Genomic DNA, 21,329 nt, shown 5'->3' with positions numbered 1-21,329 from the left:
TATTACATCGTACAGTTTATTTCCTTCAATTCTAAGTGGTATTGAAAGTAGATAAGAAAAATAAAACGTAGAATGAGTGTTAATTCTTTTTGGGACCAAGTCTGTTAATTATAACTTATATGCATGATAAAAAGGTTAAATTATTGATTCCATCCTTTATATTCGATTGTAAGAAAGTTTGGTGTTCCGTTGTGGTAGAAATTTATGCCGTAAACTATATATTGCCATATAGCAAAAATATGATGCTTAGGCAGAAGCCTAGTGAAATTAGCAGGGAACTTGAAAATGGGAGGTGAGGATTTTGGCTAACTTAAAGGATATTAATAAAAAAAGAGGATCTAAATGCCTTCATATTTGACCAAGATGAGGAAGAACTGGTTATTACAAAAAAAAGTGAAGTGTTTTAAAAAGGCTATTAGGGCTTTATTGAAGAAATAAGGTATAGAGAGGCAGCGCAAGGGGATCTAGGGCTGAAAGAGCGGTAGTGAAGAATTTACAATCCACGTTGAAGGAACTTGAAAGAAGTATTTGAACTTAAAGATGTAAGCACCGGTGTGGTGCAACATTAGACAAAAGAGAGACTAAAAAAGAGAGCCATAATAAAGATATGCAAATAACTTTAAAAATTCGGTCTTCTCGAACTTCTTTAAACTATGTTTAAAATCATGGCTTGGTGGATGGGGATACACGAATTTAACACTGCAAATAAGAAAGAGATTAAAAAAAAACCCGATAAATTTATGCGATTGTATGTTGCCTTACGATATTTAAATAATCATTGCGTCGTAAAAAGGTATAGTTTTCTTGAAGAGATTATATAATTTAAGGCGAAAGGAGAAAAAATTATCACTACGTTTTATTTGGAAAAGGATTTTAACACTGAGCTTAAAACGATTATCAGGAGTTGTTATTTAAATTGTTAGGCGGAAAGTGAGTCCATTTTACCACCATATTTTGATACGTAAATGCATCTTTTGAGTACCCTAAAAGATATAAACTCTGGCTAGCCATTAATAAATATCTTTTAATTAGTAGACGATAGTCTACCAAAAATTGTATTGGTCCAAGCATTCCTTGAAGGTAACCATAAACAGCAAATTAGAATAGCAATGAAGTGGAAGGATAAAGTTTACCAAGGAAAGTAACTATATAAATTCCATATTACCCCATCCTGATAGTATGATTATCGAACACCGGCATAATAGGACACAGTTTATTCGTTACGCATCCTTTTAATACGAAGAGCTACGGGACCATAGAATATCAAACTGGTGAGTTTTAAAAATAGGAGCTGTTTGAGATATCGTTTGTGGGGCCTTAGAAAGTTAAGTGATCTTTCTTTAAGATCGTGAACACACCTTTACCCATAAAAGTTCTCATGTTATGTGAAAAAAATTATTGTCTGAAGTTTGATAATCAATAATTAGAACATTGCGGTTGATTTACTATTTGCTTTTTACCATCTGAATATATCAAATTTTGACTGCCCTTCGTTTCTGGTAGGAACAGATTGTGGTGAGACAGTTTTTACCTATACTCTTTTTACAACACTTCTTGGGATAATGCCATTCTGGGGTACCAGTAACGCTAATGTAATGGCGTAAAAATATATTTTATTAAAAAATTAAAAATTATTTTGCCCTGAAATTATAATTATAGTTTACTTTTATAATGTTCCAGACACAATTGGGTACAAAAATATACGTGTCTTTATAAAACTGATACTTCCGAATTCTGTTAAAACCTGTGGCCAAGCCATGGTTTTATTTTGGTAGTAAAACAAGTAGCTAAACTTTTACATATTAGGGAGTTGATTAACGAACTTAAATTAAATATTGTTTGTATTCCGGTCTTTAAAGTGGCTATGTATCAAAAATATTAAAAAGGCGACCCGTAAAGTTGCTAATATGGGAATTTTCAGCAACCCACTGAAGTTAAAAACAGCACTAAATATTCAACTCAAACTTAAATAGACAGACAAGAAATTTTTTAAAAAATAGTGCATGAAATGAGACGTTACGTCAATAGTTCCTGCTATGGAAACTTTGCTGCAAGGTTCTAAATCCTCATAAAAGTGATGAGTAAAACCGTAGTGGCCTCTAAACTTCAACTATTACCCAATGTTGTTAACAATCAATATATATACAAAATAAATAAAATACTTAAATTAATCTTTAACGAAGAAACATGGAAAGTGAACTTTTGTACATATTAGCCTGCACAAGTCATTTAAAGATATTAAAGGCAAAGCCTTCGTTAATGAAGTTTACATATTAAAAAACGGTTTTTCCTATTTTATAATTAAAGTAACTATGTTTATAAAAGATTCTATTAACCGTATGACCCGTAATAAGTTATGGTACAGTCAAATAGTTTTGTAAACATTTCGTCTCTCCTAACGGCGTCGCTTTAGAAAATTGCTGGTTCCAGGTGTACCAGGCGGGTTTAAAACTGGTTTAATTGGAGTAGATAGTACACATTTTGTCAAAACTTTATTAGAACTTTTCGATGTTTTACTTCCCAGTATGTAAACCTTTTGTAATGTGTTCATTACAACCACTGCACGGAGGCTTTAACAAATTATTAGCTCTCGAAGATGCAGCTTGGCACTTCTCTAGCTACTTCAGAGATACTCTTGACAGAAGTGAAATGAAAAATTATTTCAACTTTTATGCCCGAAAAAAATATTATATCCCTGTTTTTAGTTATAACTGCTATTAGATAATATATAAGATAAGTATAATAGTATGTGCGAAAGAATTAACTTTCCGCTGCTTTCAGCTACTTCTCATAAAACAACCATATTTTCCTAGCCATATGCTAAGGCAAGATCACATAATTGTAAGCAGTAAGTTAATTAGTATTTGCTATTTTATAAACAACACTTCGCTTTGCAAACAAGTAATACGACGGATATAAGGTTTGTTTGTAATAGGGTATAAATTTGTTAGTTTATCGAGTTTTCCCAAAACAACTTGTTAATATATAATATGTATAATTGAGGCAACGGCTACAACTATGTACAAAACCTATGACGATGCGATGAGCCAAAAGTCGGTTTAGGACTTCTTATTATACATAATTTTTTTAAGGCCACCGCCATAACTTTCTATTTTTTGTAGTGACTTTATTATTATTTTTGTTAATATCGGTTAAAACTTTAAAAAAACTTTTTAAAGCGGTACGCATCTACTAACAGCTAATAAAAAGAGACGCTTAAAAAAGTATCCTATCCAGAGTTCTAGCGATATCTATGTTACTTAGCACCGCAACGGTGCTGACAGATGTAAATAGTTTCGCGTTACACTTAGCATAGCGTGCAACCTTAACAAATATATTGAAATGAAGCTTAAACTAAGAAGGTTGGAAACTCCATTTTTTACAACTGTCCGCAAAAAGAGTTTGCACTATCCAATATTATTTAACAGGAGGAGCTTTTTATAGAATAAATTAAACAAAACAAGGCAGGAGGGCTGCGAAAACCAAAGTTAACAGAATGAATAAAAATCAATTGTTTCTTTTTTTACTATTAAATTTCTATACTTTAACGAGAAGGACCGAAAATAATGAGGTGAAATTTAAGTTATAAAAGTTAGCTAAGACATTTATATAATTATATATTAAATATATTTCGAAAGAATATATTATAAACCTAAATATATTACTGTTGTGTTATGCTAATTTGGCATTTAAAAGTTTCTACCCTTTTTGCTTCCCTAGATTTTTTAGCTTTTTATTTACGAAATACTCTTTACTCCCATATATACATGGTATTATTACAGAAGAAATCTCATATAATATATTACTTGCTATTAACTACAGTTATATATTGCTAAAGAAGATATATAACTCTTGTTTTTAAACCCTTCTATAAATATTGTAAATATAAAAAATTTATGTTAATGAAGGATACTTATTAACATGTAAGCAAATATTTATTTTAAATAAATTAGATTTGAACTTAACTTAAAAATGGAGAAGTTAAGCATTTAGTAGGTAATATTAATAGCTGTGAGCTACTGTTGCAGGTAAATTCAGAAGGTTTCACTAACAAAATTAAGGATATTGTCCAAGACCTGTCTCTGACGTCACGTCACGTACAGTCAAGCATAGCCAAGATAAGTATTAACTAGCTTATATGACTGGTAGCTACCAACTATATTTCTTCGGAAAAAAATATTAACCTATTATTATTTACGTTTTACTTCATAAATTCTAAAAAGCTTAAACATTAATTTTTATATTCCCACCCAAGTAAGACAAGAGAACAAAGTAGGGATAGATAAAAGTAGTTATTGCATTAAAACCTTTTACAGTGTTATAAAAAAAAGTATTTTTTACAAACTAACTTCAGGTATTTATTCTACATTATTAAATTTTTTTTTAACTTGTTTTTAAAAGTAAAATGTTTTATTGGCTTCAGTCTTTTAGGGTAACTCGAAACCTGCACATGATTATAGTTTTTCAAATGATTGGCACTATAATTTGCGTCAGTTCACATCTAGTTTTCTTTTTATGATTGAGAAACCCATCACTTTCCTAATAGCATTTTGTAGACTTTAAGAGATGAACAGATTTTTTAACTTGAAAAGAGTAAAATTTTCTTATGCCTATATGCGCTTTTATGGTTTTTTAGTCTTTTTATAAAATCTTTTAAATACCTTAATTTCTACATACCTTTTTTCTTAGGAGTTTCCTTTGAAGTCTTTAAAGTAAAAAATACATGTAGACCTATTTATTTAGGTTTTTACTTAGAGATATAGAGGTAGTATATTAACATACGGCTAACTTTATATACTTATTTACAGATTTTTCTGCCACCACACCCGTTGATCCGCGAGTACTTGACGCTATGCTACCTTATTTTACTAACATGTGGGGAAATGCCCATTCACGAACTCACTCTTATGGTCTTACTTCTTTATTATAATAAAAAAAATATTTAATTTATGTTTTTTATTAGGCTGGGAGAGTTCAGATGCCGTAGAAAAAGCTAGGGGGCAGGTTTTAATTTTATTTTTTTTAGAAAATTTTTGTGTACTTTCTTTTTTTTTTATTTAAATTTAATTATTCACTATTTTGAAAATTTATTCATACGTTTAGGTCGCTAGCCTTATTAATGCTGATCCCAAAGAAATTATATTTACTAGCGGTGCCACGGAATCCAATAACATTGCTTTAAAAGGTTTTTACAGCTATAATAATATATTTATAATCATTATTATATTTTTTAAGGCCTTTGCAGATTTTATAAAGCAAAGAAAAAACATGTGATCACCACTCAAACTGTACATCATTTTACTACTATTACTTTATTTATTTTAATTTAAATTTTATTTTTGTTAAAATTTTTATTTTAATTTACCGTAAAGGAACACAAGTGTGTATTGGATTCTTGTCGAGCTTTAGAAAATGAAGGCTTCCGCGTTACTTATCTTCCTGTGCAGCATAACGGATTAATAAATCTCGTTGTAATGTTAAAGATTTCTTTATTCTACTATTTAATTTTTTATTATTATTATACTAATTAAAATAAAGTGGCGAGTAAATCTCCCTGATTTTATTAAAAAAATAATTTTTTTAATTTTTACTAAAATGAATTTAAGGATTTGGAGAAATCTATATGCTCTGATACCGCTGTCGTTTCGATTATGACTGTGAATAATGAGATCGGAGTGATTCAGCCCATCCTGGAAATCGGTTATTTCTTTTATTAAATTATTTTGTAATTTTTTTAAAAAAATTTGGTTTGAGGGAAATTTTTTTTAAAAAATATTAATATTATTACATCTTGTAAATAATTATAATGTAGATTTAAATTTATTTTTATAATTGTATGAAAATATATTATAGGAAGTTTTTATTAAGTTTTATTTAACTTAATATATTTTTAACTTTATTATTTTTACTATAAAATATATTACATTTTGAAAATTGGAATGATTTGTAATTTAAATCATATGAATTTTAATTCAGTATCGATTACTTTAAGAAATATTTATAAAAGTTTTTTTTTATGACTTCTAATAAAAATATTACATAATATATTATAAATAAAACTTTTTAAAAACAAACTTTTTTAATTATTTAATAATAAATTATTTATTTTTAGTAATAAAAATATTTTTAAACAAACTTTACATATTTTTTTGAGTAGTATTTTAGAATAATTCATTTATTGTGTTTAGGAAGTTTTTTATTTAATACTAATAAATTCATTATACAAGTAAAAAATATTAGAGAGTTCTAAAGTACACCAAATCTATTTAAATTTATTTAAAAAATATTATAAAAAGTTATTAGATTTTTTATATTATTTATAAAAAAGTTTAACTCTAATTTAATAGAAAGAAAGTTTAAAAAAAGAAAAAGTATTATTATAAATTTACAAAATTTTAAAAATTAAAAGGAATTAATTTAATTTTTCTAATATTATAAATTTTTTATCTTATTAAAATTTATATTAATTATAGTAATATATTGTTATGAAAGATTAACAAAACGTAAATCTAAAATTTTACAAAATGATAAAAAAATTTTAAAAAATTTACTTAACAAATAATAAATACAATTTTTATTTATTATATTAAATAAAATCTTTCTATATCTATAAAAAGTAAATTATTGTTTTAACAAAGATTAACAACAACTACTAAAGAAGATTTAATATTAAAAAAAAATAACAAAAAGTAATAATAATAATGAAATAATTTAGTATTATAAATAATAATTAGTTGAGGATAATAAAAACTATAAAACATAATATTAAAAATTTTGAAATTTTCAATGTAGAATTTTTACAGAAAAAATTTAAAAAAATTTATAAAAATAATTACTGAAGCAAATTCTGTTAATTTTCTTTTATTTATTATTTAAATATTTTTTAAGAAAAATTAAATTTTTTTAAATATTTAATTGAACAGAATCTACTAAAGGGAATTTTTATTAATAATACAATTAAGGAAGATTTTATTTTTTTGCTTAATTGTTACTAGTAAATAGAAGATTAAAAAATATTTGAAATCTTTAACAGAAAAATTAAAAAAAAAGTATTAATAAATTGTAAAACGCAAAACTTATTTTCTTATTTATTTATTATTAAAAAATAAATTGTTTATAATATTTATTAATTAACAATTATATTTATAATAATATATATACTTTTTTATGTTATCTTTATTTATAATTTTATAATTATAACTTTATATATTTTGTTTATAATAAAAATTTTCAAACAAAAAATAAATGAAAAATTTTGTAACTTAAAAAAAAAGATTTAAACTAAAATATATACGGAAAACTATATTGTTTTTTAAATAAAATAAAGGTATAATTTAAGTTTTTATAATTGTTATTTATTTTTTATTATCGATAAATATTAAACAAAGAAAAATTATTTATAATAAAATTTATATGAAAGTTTTAAAATCCAAATTTTATATAAAAATAAAAAATAATTTTTTTTTAAAAAATTTTTCAATAAAAAAACTATGTTATGAAATAAATAATAAAATTAAAATAATACTAAAGAATAAATATAAATATTAGAAAAAAGTTTTCTATCATATTATTCTGCACTAATAAAAGTTTTATAGTTATTGGAATTTTTAGACTTTTTTTATTAAAAATATAGTAAGCGTTTTTTTTGAATATCTTAAAAGCAAATTTTATTATTGATTTTATTAAAAAAAAGATAAATATAATAAATGTAAACTTGATTGAAATAATCATTTAGTATTTATTTATTAACTACAATACAAGTAATATATATATTAAAAATAATATAAGAAAAGTATAATTTATATTAAATATTTTTATTGTTATTAAAATAATAAAAGTAAAATGTACATTTTTCTGTATTAAAAAATTTACTATAATGAAATATTTAAAAGCAAAATTTATATTATTTATTTTTTCATTATATAATTTATAAATATAAAAGAAATTTTATTATCTTTAAAAAATTGTAAATTAAAGTTTATTATATAAACATTTTAATATTTTTTTTTAGAAATAAACTAAGAAAAGTTACAAATTTTTTATTATAAGCAAAATTTAAACTATAATTGTCTTTAAATAAATTTTTATAAAATGGAATATATTAAAAGTAAAATTGGTATTATTTTTTAAAAAAAAAACTTTATATTTAGCAAACTGTAATAATAGAAAAATTTGCATTATTTCTGTTTGAATTATATTAAATAAACTATAATAAAAGTAAAATTCATACTATTTTTGTTTAAATTTTTTTTATAAAATATCGTCGCATAGTATATATAGTACTAGTACCTAGAACTATATAGTAACAGCGTTTTTCAGCGGCCCGAAAGCGGAACAAGCAGTACCGTTACACGCCAGCGACATTCAGACAGAATCCAAAATATATAATTATTGTTAACCTTTTTATTTAGTAAAATATACTAAAAGTAAAATTTTGTTGTTTTTGTTTAATAATTTTTTTTTTAAAATCATTAAAGTAAAGTTTGTATTATTTTATTTTTCTTGGTATAATTTTATTTGCATAAAATATAATAAAAACAAGAATTATTGCTTTTAAAAAATTTTATAATTATATCATTTTAGTTACTTTTTTTTACCCAAAATATAATCAAAAAAAAATTTATAATTATTGTTTTTATATTTCAAATAAAATATTTTTAAAGTAAATTTATATCATTTTTGTATAAATTATTATATTTAATAAAAAATAAATTAATTAAGATATATTTTATTATTAAAAAAGGCCGCATTTGTCAGAATCACAACGTTTTTTTTCACAGCGACGCTGCTCAGGTCAATTTTTTTGCTAAGAATTGAAGTTTAATTTTAATTTTTAATAGTTTTTATTAAAAAAATTTTTTTGAGTAATTTTATTATTTTTTTATTTAAAAAAAAGTATTTTTTTGGAGTCGAACTTTTTTTTTTTTACTTTTTCAGGTTCAATGATAATAGATGTTTTGTTTTTCTAATTTTATAGTTATATAAAAAAGTTTAGCATATTTTTAAATAAATATATGTATAGTTATGCTTTTTTAATTCTTTGTAAATATAAAATAAATTACTTTTTTCTTGTATTAACCTATTTTTTTATGAAAACTTCTAGAGTAATATAACAATATATATATAAAGTATATTTAAAAATTGTAAATTATTAATATGCATAATGAAAAGGGAAAAAAAAATACAAACAAATATAGAATTCCATGTATTATATTCTGCTTATTTTTTTTGTTTATTTACAAAAAAATAATTCTAGCAATAAATATTTATAGAAAATAATTTTTCGTTATTTGCATTGCGATAATTAATTTTATTAAAGTTATATATATATATTCTTTCGTCAAACTTTTAATTAATATTAACAGAATTTTTTCTTCTATTTAACGCTCGAATTTTTATGTATATTTATATTTATAATTTATTTCTTAATTTTTGATTAATATTATTTTTGTTAAAATTTTTTTTTCAAAGTTTTTATTTATAATATTTTGCTTAAAGATTTTTTTTGGTGTAATTTTATTATTAAATAAAATTTATATTTTGTAAATTTTCATAATTTATTCCTTGTACTTTTGTTAAATTTGTTTCAAATAATAAATTTTTTTTTATATTATTTATTATTTAATGCTTAAATAATTTTTTTTATTATGTTTAATTTTATTTTTGATTAAACTTTTATGTAAATTTTTAATCATAATTTATTGCTTGAATAAATTTTTTTAAATATACTTTTTTATAATATTTTTTATAATTCATTATTAAATAATTATTTTTTAATAATTTTTTTTTGAAATTAAAACTGTCCCGCTTTAAGGCGATTGGGAAAATTCCTTTTGATGTTAAGAAAATTAACGCAAGTTTAGTTTCTATAAGCGGGTTGGTTTTTATTTTTTCTTCAGAATTATAGTAAACAGAATATATATATATTGTGCATTTATTAAAATAAAATTACTTATTATTGTATTATTAATTTTTTTTAATTTATTTTAAAAGAAGTTATAATAATATTTATTAAAAAAAATTGTATATTATATTAATTTATAAATAATTCTTTTACTTTATAATTTTTTTTTAGATTTTTATTATATAAAAGATATATTATATTAAATTATATATATTTATAATAATTTTGTTAATATTTTATTTTACTTAATAATTATTTTGAAGTTTTTTAATACATTCTATATATATTTACCTATAATTTTATTAACCTTCTTTTTATAACTTTAGAAAAATATTTTATATAGCTTTTACAAAAACATCACAGCAACTTCTTTTCTTATAATTTTATTATATATAAAAATAATTCAACTTTTTTATGTTAGTCATAAAATTTATGGACCGAAGGGAATTGGCGCGCTATACGTGCGTCGCCGGCCACGTGTTCGCCTGGAACCTCTTCAAAGTGGCGGAGGGCAAGAAAGAGGTCAAGTGCTTCCTTTTTTTTTTTTTAAAAGCTCATGATAAAAATATTATAAAAATTATTAATAATGAATTTCATTTTAAGAATTGAGTTTTGCTAGAATTTTTTTAAATGATTTTTTATTTGATTTTATTTCTTTTTATAAAATAATTGCGGGAATTTATTGATGATCTTGCTTGAAATTTTTTTTTTAATTTTTTCATATTTTTCTTATAAAGTCGTTATAAAATATATTTAAAAAATTTACGGTATATTCTTTTTTATAACGATTTTTTTATTTTATTTTTTTTTATAGCGCTAAAAATTATTTAATACTATTAATATTGAAGCTTTCGTATAATTTATTTACAATAGTTTTAAAAAAAATAAAAATTTAATACAACTTTTTTAATTACTATATAAAAATATGAAAAAGTTGAGAAAATATATCTTATGTATATATTATTTTATTACGTTTTTATTATTTGCTTTTTAATAGAAAAATATATTAAAATTAATTTTCATACTTTTATATCTTTATTACACTTTTTATTTTTTGTTTTTAAAAAAATATAAATTTAACTAAAATTTAATTTTTAAGTTTTTATTATTATAATATATAATTATTATTTAATTAATTTTTTTAATATTACTTTTATTTTTTTATATCATAAAAAAATTATGTACAAATTTATATAATTTTAAATTTTTAAATTTTTTTAACGTATAATTTTATTATTTATATATAAATTTTTCTTATTAAAGTTAAAGAAAAGTATTAAAAACTTGTATATTTTTAATTTTTATAAAAAATTTTATTATGTAAAAGAATTACTCTACTTACATTTATATATTTTTGTTTATCTTATAAAACTTTCAAAGTTTTTATTATCAACATATTAAAATTTAAATAAAAATATATTTTAATAAAAAAAATTAACTAAGTTTATGTAAATAATGGTTTATTGTATAAAAATTTGTAGTTTTTACTATAATTTATATGAAATTTTTAAATGAAAGTTATTTTATTATAACATATATATACCTGTAAATTTAATAAATTTAATAAAATTTTTACAGTTTTTAATTTTTTATAAAAAAATATTTATAATAAGATAAATAATTTTTTTTATTTTTTTTGTATTATTTTATTTTTTTTTAAAATGGAATTTTTTAATAAAAACTTTATAAGTTTTTATTAATAAGATGATATATATTTTCCAAGGCATTCGCAGTGGAACACTCCCAACTCCGCTTATCGTCGGGCTGGGAGAGGCCTGCAAAGTCGCATTAGAAGAAATGCAGGTCCCGTTTCTATCCTTTTTTTTGTTTTTAGTAAATTTGAAGAATATTTATATATTTTCTGTATATGTTTTAAAGTTTTATTATTATAATATATATAAATTAATAAAGTTTTTTTTTGATATAACTATTTAAATATGGAAAGTTTTCATTATAAAGTTTTATTTTACTTTATTGTTCATTTGTTATTAATTATATTGTAAATTTTATTACTAAAAAGTTAAAGTAATAAAGTTTAAAATTTTATATATTTTATGATTATTAATAATTTCATATTAATTTATAGCTAATATTATAATTATCTAAGGGTTTACTTACTACATTTTTATTATAATAATAATAATTCAATTTATATTCAATATTTAAAAAAAAAAACAAAGTTTTACTTATAAACTTTTTATTTTTATTATGATTATTATTAAATTTTTTTTGTTTACTTTTATATTAATCTTTTTATAAGAAAATAAAAGATTTTTTTAAAGATTAATATTTATTATAAAGTTTTATTAATTTTTTTACAATTTTGAGATTTTGTTTAACTTTTTAATTACTATTATTTATATAAAAAATTGATTACAAATTCTACCAATAATTTTTTTATATTAAACACTTTTTATTATTTTTTTAACCTTTGATATTTATTACTATTTTATATATTTATAATTTTACTTTTTTCTTGTTTTAATAATAGTAAATAATAATTATATTATATATATTTGAATATTACTTTTATTAACATAATAAATAATATAAATAGAATTTCAATATATAATTACGAAATTAATTTTTTTTAGAAAAAATATAAAAGTTATATATAATTATTTATATGGAATTTTATATGTAATAAATTTTTTTAGTTTATTTATCATTATTATTAGTATTATTATTACTATTATTATTATTATTATTATTATTATTATTATTATTATTATTATTATTATTATTATTATTATTATGAAACTAGTACGATTCCATGCGAATTGAAGCGTTATCCAATAAACTGGTGAATGGAATTCAATCAAGAGTATATATTTTTTATTTTTAACTTTTTTCTAATTTATTATTATTATTACTATTATTATTTGCAGAAATAAAAATATTTATAAAGTTTCATGTTAAAGTTTTTTGTAAATAATAATAAACTAAGTATAATTTCATTATTTTTTTTTTATATTAGTAACTTGTTACTATTTTTATGTAGATTTCGCACGTCGTTCGAAACGGAGATTCCAAGTTTTCCTATCCAGGCTTTTTTTTACTTTTACTTATCATTGTTTTAAAAATAGCAAAATAAACTTATGTTTATTCTTATCAAAAAATAAATATATAATGAAGTTTTTCTTTTTTAATAACAATAATAATAAAATTAAAAAAAAGTTTATTTGAAAAGCTTATTACAGAAATTTCTTTTTAATAATAATAATTAAAATAAGAAAAATATAAAATATATATAATATAAAGTTTTTTATTAATATAATAATAAGTAAAATAAGAAAAGAAATTTGAATTTTTTTTAGGTAATAATAAAAAGTTTATATTTTACTAAATTTACTTACTATTACTGTGAAAGTAATATTTAATATAAAAAATTCACTTTTATTATAAATATATTTTAACATTTTCAAACGTTTTACATTTACTGCGTTTAATATTTTTTATATTATCATTTATGAAGATTCGAATGAGTTTTATTAATATTAATAAATATAATAATTAATATATATATGCACTTTGATTTTTTTTTATTATTATTTTTAAAATATATTATCTTTTATAACAATAAATATTTATTATCTATTATTATTATTTTTTATTATTATAACTGTTTTTTAAAAGGTTGTGTTAACTTGTCGTTTTCATTCGTCGAAGGCGAATCACTTTTAATGGCGCTGAAAGAAATTGCACTCAGCTCAGGTTATTATTATTATATTGCGCGCAAAATTAGTTTTGTAAACTATTGAAAGTTCTTTTTATATCAATGTAAACTTTTTAATTATAAGTATTTTTTTTAAAAGTTTATATAAAAAGTTTTATATGGAAAGTTAAATATATTTTTAATATATTTATAAATTTTGTTAACTATACTTTATTATTATTATATTATTAGGATCGGCTTGCACATCTGCAAGTTTAGAGCCCTCCTATGTTTTGAGGGCTTTGGGTTCGCTTCTTGTTGGTGACTCTTTAGAATTTCAGTTATTTTTTATATCCTTATTAGGAACTGACGAAGATTTGGCGCACTCATCCATTCGTTTTGGGATTGGCCGGTTCACTACAGAAAAAGTTTATGATATTTAATAATAAAATGATATTTTTAGTTAATAATTATTATTTATTTTTACTGACGAATAGTTTTGAATTGGTGTTACTATTTTTATATTTTTATTATTAGAATATTATATTTTTGAAACTAAATAAATTTAAAAATTAATAAACAAAAATAATTAACTAAAAATATATATAATAGAAGTAATCACACTTCTTGAGTCAAAAATAAATAAATAATAACAATAATATTTAAATTGTTATAAAATTATTTTAAAATTTAAAATGAATATAAAAATAATAAGTTTGATATTTTATAAGTATATATTTATAATGATATAAAATAGTTGATATAACCAAAAAATAAAATGTTTTATCGATTTTTGAATTTTTATTATTATTTATTATAAAAGTAAATACTTTTACATAAAAGAAAGAAAAAAGAAATATTCTTTATTCTGCTTATAAAGTTTTTTTTATTTATTTTTTTATTTTTATACTATAATCATCTTTTTTCTTCTGTATAATAAACTTATATTTATATATTATATAAGCATTAACGCAACTTCATTAAAAAATTGTTTCATATAATAACTTTACTTTTTTATTATTATCTTATGAAATTTAAATATTTTATATATGAAAACTTCAGGAAATTGACTTTGTAGTTTCGAAATGTGCAGAGCATGTGCAACGCCTTCGTGATATGTCGCCTCTTTGGGAAATGGTCAACAATTTTTTTAAAACCTTTGTTATTATTTTCGTAAAATTATATTTTTTTGATTATACTTTTTTTAATGTTAATTTTATTATTTCATTGTTTAAATAAATATGTTTTCCTTTTAAATAATAATGTTTGGGTTTTAATACGAACTTTATTATATTACAATAATTTTTATATTTATATAATTATTATTTTCTAAATTAACTAATTTTTTTTTAATTTTTATTTATTAAACAAATTTTTTAATTAATTTCTTTTATTTTTAGTTATAAAATTGTTTGTATTATATTTTTTTTCTTCGTTGATTTATTTATTTTAATTTTATGTAAAACTTTATATTATTTTTTAGTCAAAATCAATTTCTTATTATAAATAAATATATATTCATGAATTTTTATTTTTATTACTACTTAAATTCTTTCTATTTATTTTTAAAATTTTATATTTTATATTTAAAAATTTTTAACTTTTTTCTTTTAATTTTTTTTATTTTTTGTGTTGATTTATTTATTTTTAAAAATAATTTTGTTTTAACTTTTTTTATTAAAATTTTCAAGATTTACTGTTTTCTATTTTTTTTGGTGAAATATCTTTTTTGTTATATTTTATAAGTGAAACTAATTTTATAATTATTATTAAAAAAAAGAATTTAAAATTTTAGATTTTTTTTTGAATTATTAGTTTTGTATTAATTTATTTATATGAATTATTTTTTGTCAAATATTTTTTTCTTTATTTTTTTATATTAATATTTATATTATTTTTATATTGAATTTATATTTAAATTTATTTTTCCTTTTTTTTATTTGTTGTTTAACTAAATATTTTTTAAGGGCTTAAAATTTTTCTTATTTTATCATTCTTATAAATGCTATTTTTTTAATAGTTGATATGATTTTTTATTTAAAATTTTTATAATTGTAATAATATTTGTAAATATCATTATATTATTATTTTTGCATACTACTAATCTATTTTTATTATTCACTTCTTTTCTCGCTTCTTTTTAGGTGAATGAAGGAGTTGATTTGAAAACTATTCAGTGGAGTCAGAATTAAGTTTTATATATAACGCTGACGATAAAATTAAAAAATATAATGGTTTTTTTATATCATGAAAAAAAATTTTTTTTTTTAAGTTTTTTAATTTTTTTTTAATTTTTAATTATTAAATTATTAACTATTTTTAGTTGTCGCGTTTATTAATATGAGTCCAGTTCTTTTTATATTAAAAAATACTTATATTATAATGGGAAAAGAAATCTTGGTATGCCTATTTACAATTTAGTGATTCGTATTAGTGTTACTTTTAAAATAAGTACTATTCCAGGTGAGTGGCTGTAAGAGGCGTAAATAACTATATATATGCTTATAGATTGATGAAATATATATACGTTTATTATATAAAATATACGATCTACAAAATTTTTAGTCTTTGTTTATAGCAAAACTCGTATCACTTAGCAGAAAAGCTTATTTATACACGACCAACGGGTTAATTAATAAGTGCTCGTGGCCATTATTAAAATAAAATAATCTTTATTATACGTGCAAATACGTTGAAAGGATCGACCCTTCGTTTTCGCAAAGATTATTTGCTATGTACTGTACCCCTCAAAAACGCAGCCGATTAAAATTCTTCCTAGCACTTATTACAGACAGCAAACTCTCTTCGAGCTGCCATGTGGCATAGTTATAATAAAAAGACTAGAGATTGAGCGACTCTCTCCATTGTCTGCCAGAGAAGGCACCTCTATGAACATAAACTTCAGCTATCTCATTAAATATCGGGTTAGTTTTATATCTTTGCGCTCAGCCACATAGGGCTACCCCACGTTTACAAAAAAAACTTTAATATGAGGCGCCCCACCTTAGTTGCGCTATAGTTTGTCTTTCATTTATTTTTCACCACGACATAAAAAATACTTTAATATGGGGGTGTTAACGCATGACTAAGCAAATATTAAAGTTAATAGTTTACTTGTATTTGTTTACACGTAAAGTAAAGCCCTTCTCATCAACTTGAATATGGTACCCTTTCATTTCGTATAACACCGTAACAAAAAGAGTATAGAAAATCCTGCGCTAAGAGGGGGCTACCCAATGCCGAACTATAAAAAATCGTTGTTAACATGCAACCTGTTTCTGCTTTTGCTTTGCTCAAGATTTTTTGACTACATAATAAATTTTAGTAGTGAATTTCCACCGCCTAAATAGAGTCAGTCCTGACGTTAGCTTGTGATGTTGACAAAAGAGTCTCTTCATAAAGCTTTTATTCTTTCGCGCTGCCACAACTTCTGCAACTCATTGCTTAGATTTAGTTATTATACTTGCATACAAATTAATGGTTTTTTATAACAAAAAAAAATACTAAAGCAAAAAAAATAAAACTTAAAGTAAATATATTATTTTTAACTTAAATATATAACTACTTGTCTCCGTTATTATTAAAACTTAATTTTTATACAGTAATTATAAGAATAGTTGTTTAACAGTCTAACGATTAATTTCGCGTAAAATTGAAGTTTTGGAGAAGCTGTGCGATAAATAAGTTGATTTCAAATGCGTTCAAAGGCCCCAACTTATAAATAAAATATAGTATACAATTTTATTTTCAATTTCAATAGTATATATTCCATTTAGAAATATACTGCTCTACTGTAAACCTTTTTTTTTTTTGACCGAGCCGTGCGCTTACCTTGTGATACACTAGCTAATAACACTATATAGGACAGTACTCGTTACTACATATCACACCCAATACATAGCAATAAGCACCATACACTTCGGCGGGGATCCACACTAATCAGTTAGCCAAACTTAATTCAATCCCCACTAATGACCAGGGCATCAGTGTATAGTGTTATTGTGTTATTCATTCCATAAGCTTTTTCGAGCGACCGCTTTCAGAATAATCTCAATGATTCAATCAAAGACTCGACCAGCTCAACGTTAGGTACCTCTCAGAAGAAATAGCATCTGACGGCAACACTAATATATACCACGCAAACTTAGAAATAAAAAGTAAAGGTTAAATCAAGCAACGAGAATCATCAGTGCAAACATGACATTTGCTCGAAGTATGGAAAATTTAAAGCTTAATAAATCTAATTTCAGCCGGAGACAACGAACCATACTCGTTTGACAAAAGATATCACTTACCTCTACATTCAAGCCACTGTGCAGTTTTTATTAGTTTTAAGTGCAGATCTTCCGACCCGAGGTTTTTGAAGTCATTAAGCAGAGACTCCAATGATTCTCCGAAGTAACGTTTCAACCTCGCAGGGTAATCATATGCATAATATAAAGTCAATCTTTCAGTAAATAGACATAAATCAGTGCTCTAGGTTACTATATAATTTTTCAAGTAAAGCCTCGAAAGTCTTCATTACTAGAGGGTTACTGAACACCACAAGGCTAGTATAAGAATAGACTAACACGCTAGTCTACCTCCGGATGGCAAACTAGTGTCCACCATCGATATTATCTACCTATTAGCAGAAGCAAGGAAAACCACGGCGGGCATGCAAAGATGGGACCGATCTTGCTCGGCCATTATTACTATTATGCTTCTGGGGACGGGACATGAATCCTTACGAGCATAAAGAGAGTACAATGCTGGACGAAGACTAAATGTAACCAACGGTCGCGCACGTTCCACTAGGAGAGCGACTTACGCAATCGCCTGGTTAGTTCAGGAAAGATTGCCCAGGCAGGTCTATCTTGCTGCGGTAACAGCCCAGAGATGGAGGCGAAAAAAAAATACGCCTCGAGTCGGAAGATTACCGTCTCTTATTATGGTGTTTGAAAGACCTTAATTACTTTAAAAATAGTACTGCTTAGCAGTGGGATATTTATGTCACAAAAATGCACAAACATGTTGTTTACTAGTATAAAGGTTATGGTTGGAGTTAAAGTGGTTATGGTGTCTTTCTAATAATAAGTTGTGACTCTTGACACCTTCTTAGAAGTAAGTCGTGATACCCTTGATATTCAAATCAAATAAAACTAGATGTAACTTAAGTTAAGTTAATTAGCCAAAATTTCTTTCAATATCACAATACGTCAGAACCCCTAGTCAAATAACTATTCTTTAGATTTTATGAGCCAATGATTATTGTGTTCTTGTTTGTACCATCAGGTCTCTGAAGGTTCGAAAGTCATCATTTCGAACCCTTTAATAGTGAAAGTATTATCCGGAAACGTTTATTCTTCAATAGTATAGTTTACTAATAAAAAGTCACTTTGGTTACATGTTATTTGTTTGTATGACGAGCAGGTTTATTTTAAGCTAAAGGTGTCTATCTAAACCCCCGCTAAGCCCAGGGACAAAGCAATGTAAGTAGAAAGTTTCCTAATTAGTTGTTTCTTCTATTTATTTATTCACAATATAACGTAATCTTTCGTCTATTTTAAATCTAAGTTTATCTAGCTGGTTATTCATCTGGTGTTAAGTCGATAATAACTTAGCGGCTTGCTTTATTACGTATCAAAACCTTTCTCCAGGTTTGGTCGTTACTTTATTATTATTAATTTGTAAGTATTTACTGCCTCTCTAGCCAGATTTGTTAATTATTTACGCGGTAGCACACTATAGTCCTTGCCCCTTAGTCTACTACTTGAATAGGAAGGTAGCTTATTTGATTTGCTTTGCAAGTTTAACCTGTGCTCAAGGCTTTCATGTCGCACTGTTGCAAATTTAGAGTCAATAACCATAGAGAGGCATTGATTATGGTACCTTACCTAAAACAGAGGCCAATAAAGCGATAATACTTAAAGTCAATGATCCTACGAGAAGCTTAATGGATATTTTCATTCGAGTGTGACTTATGAATGCTAATTCTAAAAGATAAAAATAAAAAGGTCATAGGCAGCTTAAAGGCCTCTGTGCTAATAACAAAGAACCCAGTTAGAAAATAACGATATAAAGTAGTCCGCACGGTTATAAAGTAAGTACGCTTCGTTGAAAAAAATACAGGTGATGGTTTTATACTAGGTAACTAAATAATTAGTATCGTTTTGCTAACACTTTCAATCGTGTTGACACCTGATCTGGTTTTAAGTTTAGTATCTGCATTGTCTAACCAACAGAGGACTATATAAAGTACCCTTGATCTTTATTAAGGCCCAAAAAGGAACTGCCACTAGTACTTAATTAAAAAATAACCCTTTTTCGGATTAAATAGTGTTAATGTAAGTTACCATCAGCACTCGATAGCTCTAGCATATCACTATGGAATTATACATCCATTTTATAACCAGCTTTAAGTTAGGACGAAAGCCCCTAGAACCAAGGACAAATGTTTGATATAAATAAAAAGCCAGCGCACATGGTCGCTCGTAGATAAAGTTTAACATTAAAAAGTGCAAACACAAGCGTGCACCACGAATAAGGTAGATAGTCATTGATATAATGCTCTACACGGTCAAGCCATTGAGCTCTCTTCAGTTGAACCATTCAGAGGAAGGCTGAGCAAGTAAAGTTATTGCCCAGTGTTAAACATTATTTATTAACCAAAACCCTATTGAACCTAGGGAACAACAAATCGAAGCATCCTGATTGTAAAAACATTAGTCATTTGCTAAAACCTGTTCAATGTTCGCTATAACCTAATTTTTATCATTTTTTTAAGGTACAAGAAATTAAATAGGTAATTATCTCAATAAAAAAGTTACACTTTGGTAGCACAAAACTAACTACCACTTTAGAAATGATTAGATTGTTCTACCAAGTAGAACGGAAAAAAAAGTAAAAATGATTAAATTAACTCTTAATCCGCTGTTTACCTCGGACTCGGTGGAGGGGGCTATATCATCCCTAAGGGACGGCCAGCAGCACTTTTCCCTAGGATCAAGGCATGCTTGGACAACAAAGTAGCTCTTTGGGTCAGGGAAGTATACAAAAGTTAATTTAATCATTTTTTACTTTTTTTTCGTTCTACTTTGGTAGATCAATCTAATTATCATTTCTAGAGTAGTAGTTAGTTTTTGCCTACCCTGGGACGGCCAAAGTTCTGTCCTTCTGCCACTACACTACTAAGAGAGTTGTACTTTTATGGAATTTAATATAAAATAGTCCAAAAATTTGAAAGTGGGCTCGTCAGACTTTATATGCATCGACTTTGTTTTGATCAGTGATCAACGAATTACTTTCGTCAATAATTTATTTTATTTATAGTCGTAATTTTTTAGAAAAATTCTGATTTTATAATTTTCTTTCACCAACACACTTTGCGCGCTACGGCCTGCATCGATACGTTGTTGGTCTTCACATTTTTCTTCACTTTGCTTGCTAACTGTAAAAATTGTTAACAGCGAAACACGTCGCCGTTCAACAAGTACAGATTTGTGGAAATGAACGCTGATCAATCACGTGCTCTGATACTTCGTGGAAACCCATATTATTTGGTTAAACCACGTGAATTATCACGTGGTAAGCCTTTGCTGGGGGTCTGTCCCATATTTTTGTTTATCTCTTAAGCTCTTTGAAAGTGTAAATCTCCCTCCTCTACTGTGTTCCCCTTTTTTCCAAGAACACTAATTAAAAAAAAAAGTAAATTATAACTTTTTTTAAGGTTTGCACTTTTATTAAGGAGTCAAAGTTTTGTAAATAGTTGATAAATAAGTGCAGATAGAC

The 21,329-nt window shown here is 23.7% G+C and overlaps 1 protein-coding gene across 2 annotated transcripts; it reads left to right on the top strand.

Annotated features, from left to right (window-relative positions):
• Positions 1–4,543: 4,543 nt before the first annotated feature.
• LOC135120342 (cysteine desulfurase, mitochondrial-like) lies at positions 4,544–15,772 on the top strand. 2 transcript variants are annotated; one of them, XM_064044645.1, is made up of 19 exons: positions 4,544–4,593; positions 4,690–4,743; positions 4,809–4,910; positions 4,964–5,004; positions 5,104–5,185; positions 5,236–5,288; positions 5,373–5,471; positions 5,607–5,700; positions 8,744–8,793; positions 9,815–9,876; positions 10,326–10,426; positions 11,628–11,707; positions 12,669–12,728; positions 12,906–12,951; positions 13,541–13,618; positions 13,812–13,865; positions 13,923–13,987; positions 14,622–14,696; positions 15,704–15,772. In XM_064044645.1, the coding sequence occupies exons 3-19, from the start codon at positions 4,853–4,855 to the stop codon at positions 15,749–15,751; spliced, it is 1,146 nt and encodes a 381-aa protein (XP_063900715.1). In that variant the 5' UTR covers positions 4,544–4,593; positions 4,690–4,743; positions 4,809–4,852; the 3' UTR covers positions 15,752–15,772. The 2 variants fall into 2 exon arrangements, with proteins under 2 accessions (XP_063900715.1, XP_063900714.1); XM_064044644.1 differs by having other exon boundaries at positions 4,548–4,627.
• Positions 15,773–21,329: the final 5,557 nt, after the last annotated feature.

The sequence above is a fragment of the Zophobas morio genome, unplaced genomic scaffold, assembly GCF_036711695.1.
Source record: "Zophobas morio isolate AGI-343-1 ecotype UQ-CSIRO unplaced genomic scaffold, CSIRO_AGI_Zmor_V1 ptg000376l, whole genome shotgun sequence".
In the NCBI taxonomy this organism is placed as follows: domain Eukaryota; kingdom Metazoa; phylum Arthropoda; class Insecta; order Coleoptera; family Tenebrionidae; genus Zophobas; species Zophobas morio.
The sequence above is the reverse complement of the archived record's forward strand: the minus strand, read 5'-3'. Positions and strand labels throughout refer to the sequence as shown.

Coding starts and splice junctions, on each gene's coding strand:
- LOC135120342 (XM_064044644.1), top strand. CDS start 4,567: ATGAACAGATTTTTTAACTTGAAAAGAGTAAAATTTTCTTATGCCTAT. Junction 8,794..9,814: donor TTCACAGCGACGCTGCTCAG/GTCAATTTTTTT, acceptor TCCCGCTTTAAG/GCGATTGGGAAAATTCCTTT. Junction 11,708..12,668: donor TCGCATTAGAAGAAATGCAG/GTCCCGTTTCTA, acceptor TTATGAAACTAG/TACGATTCCATGCGAATTGA.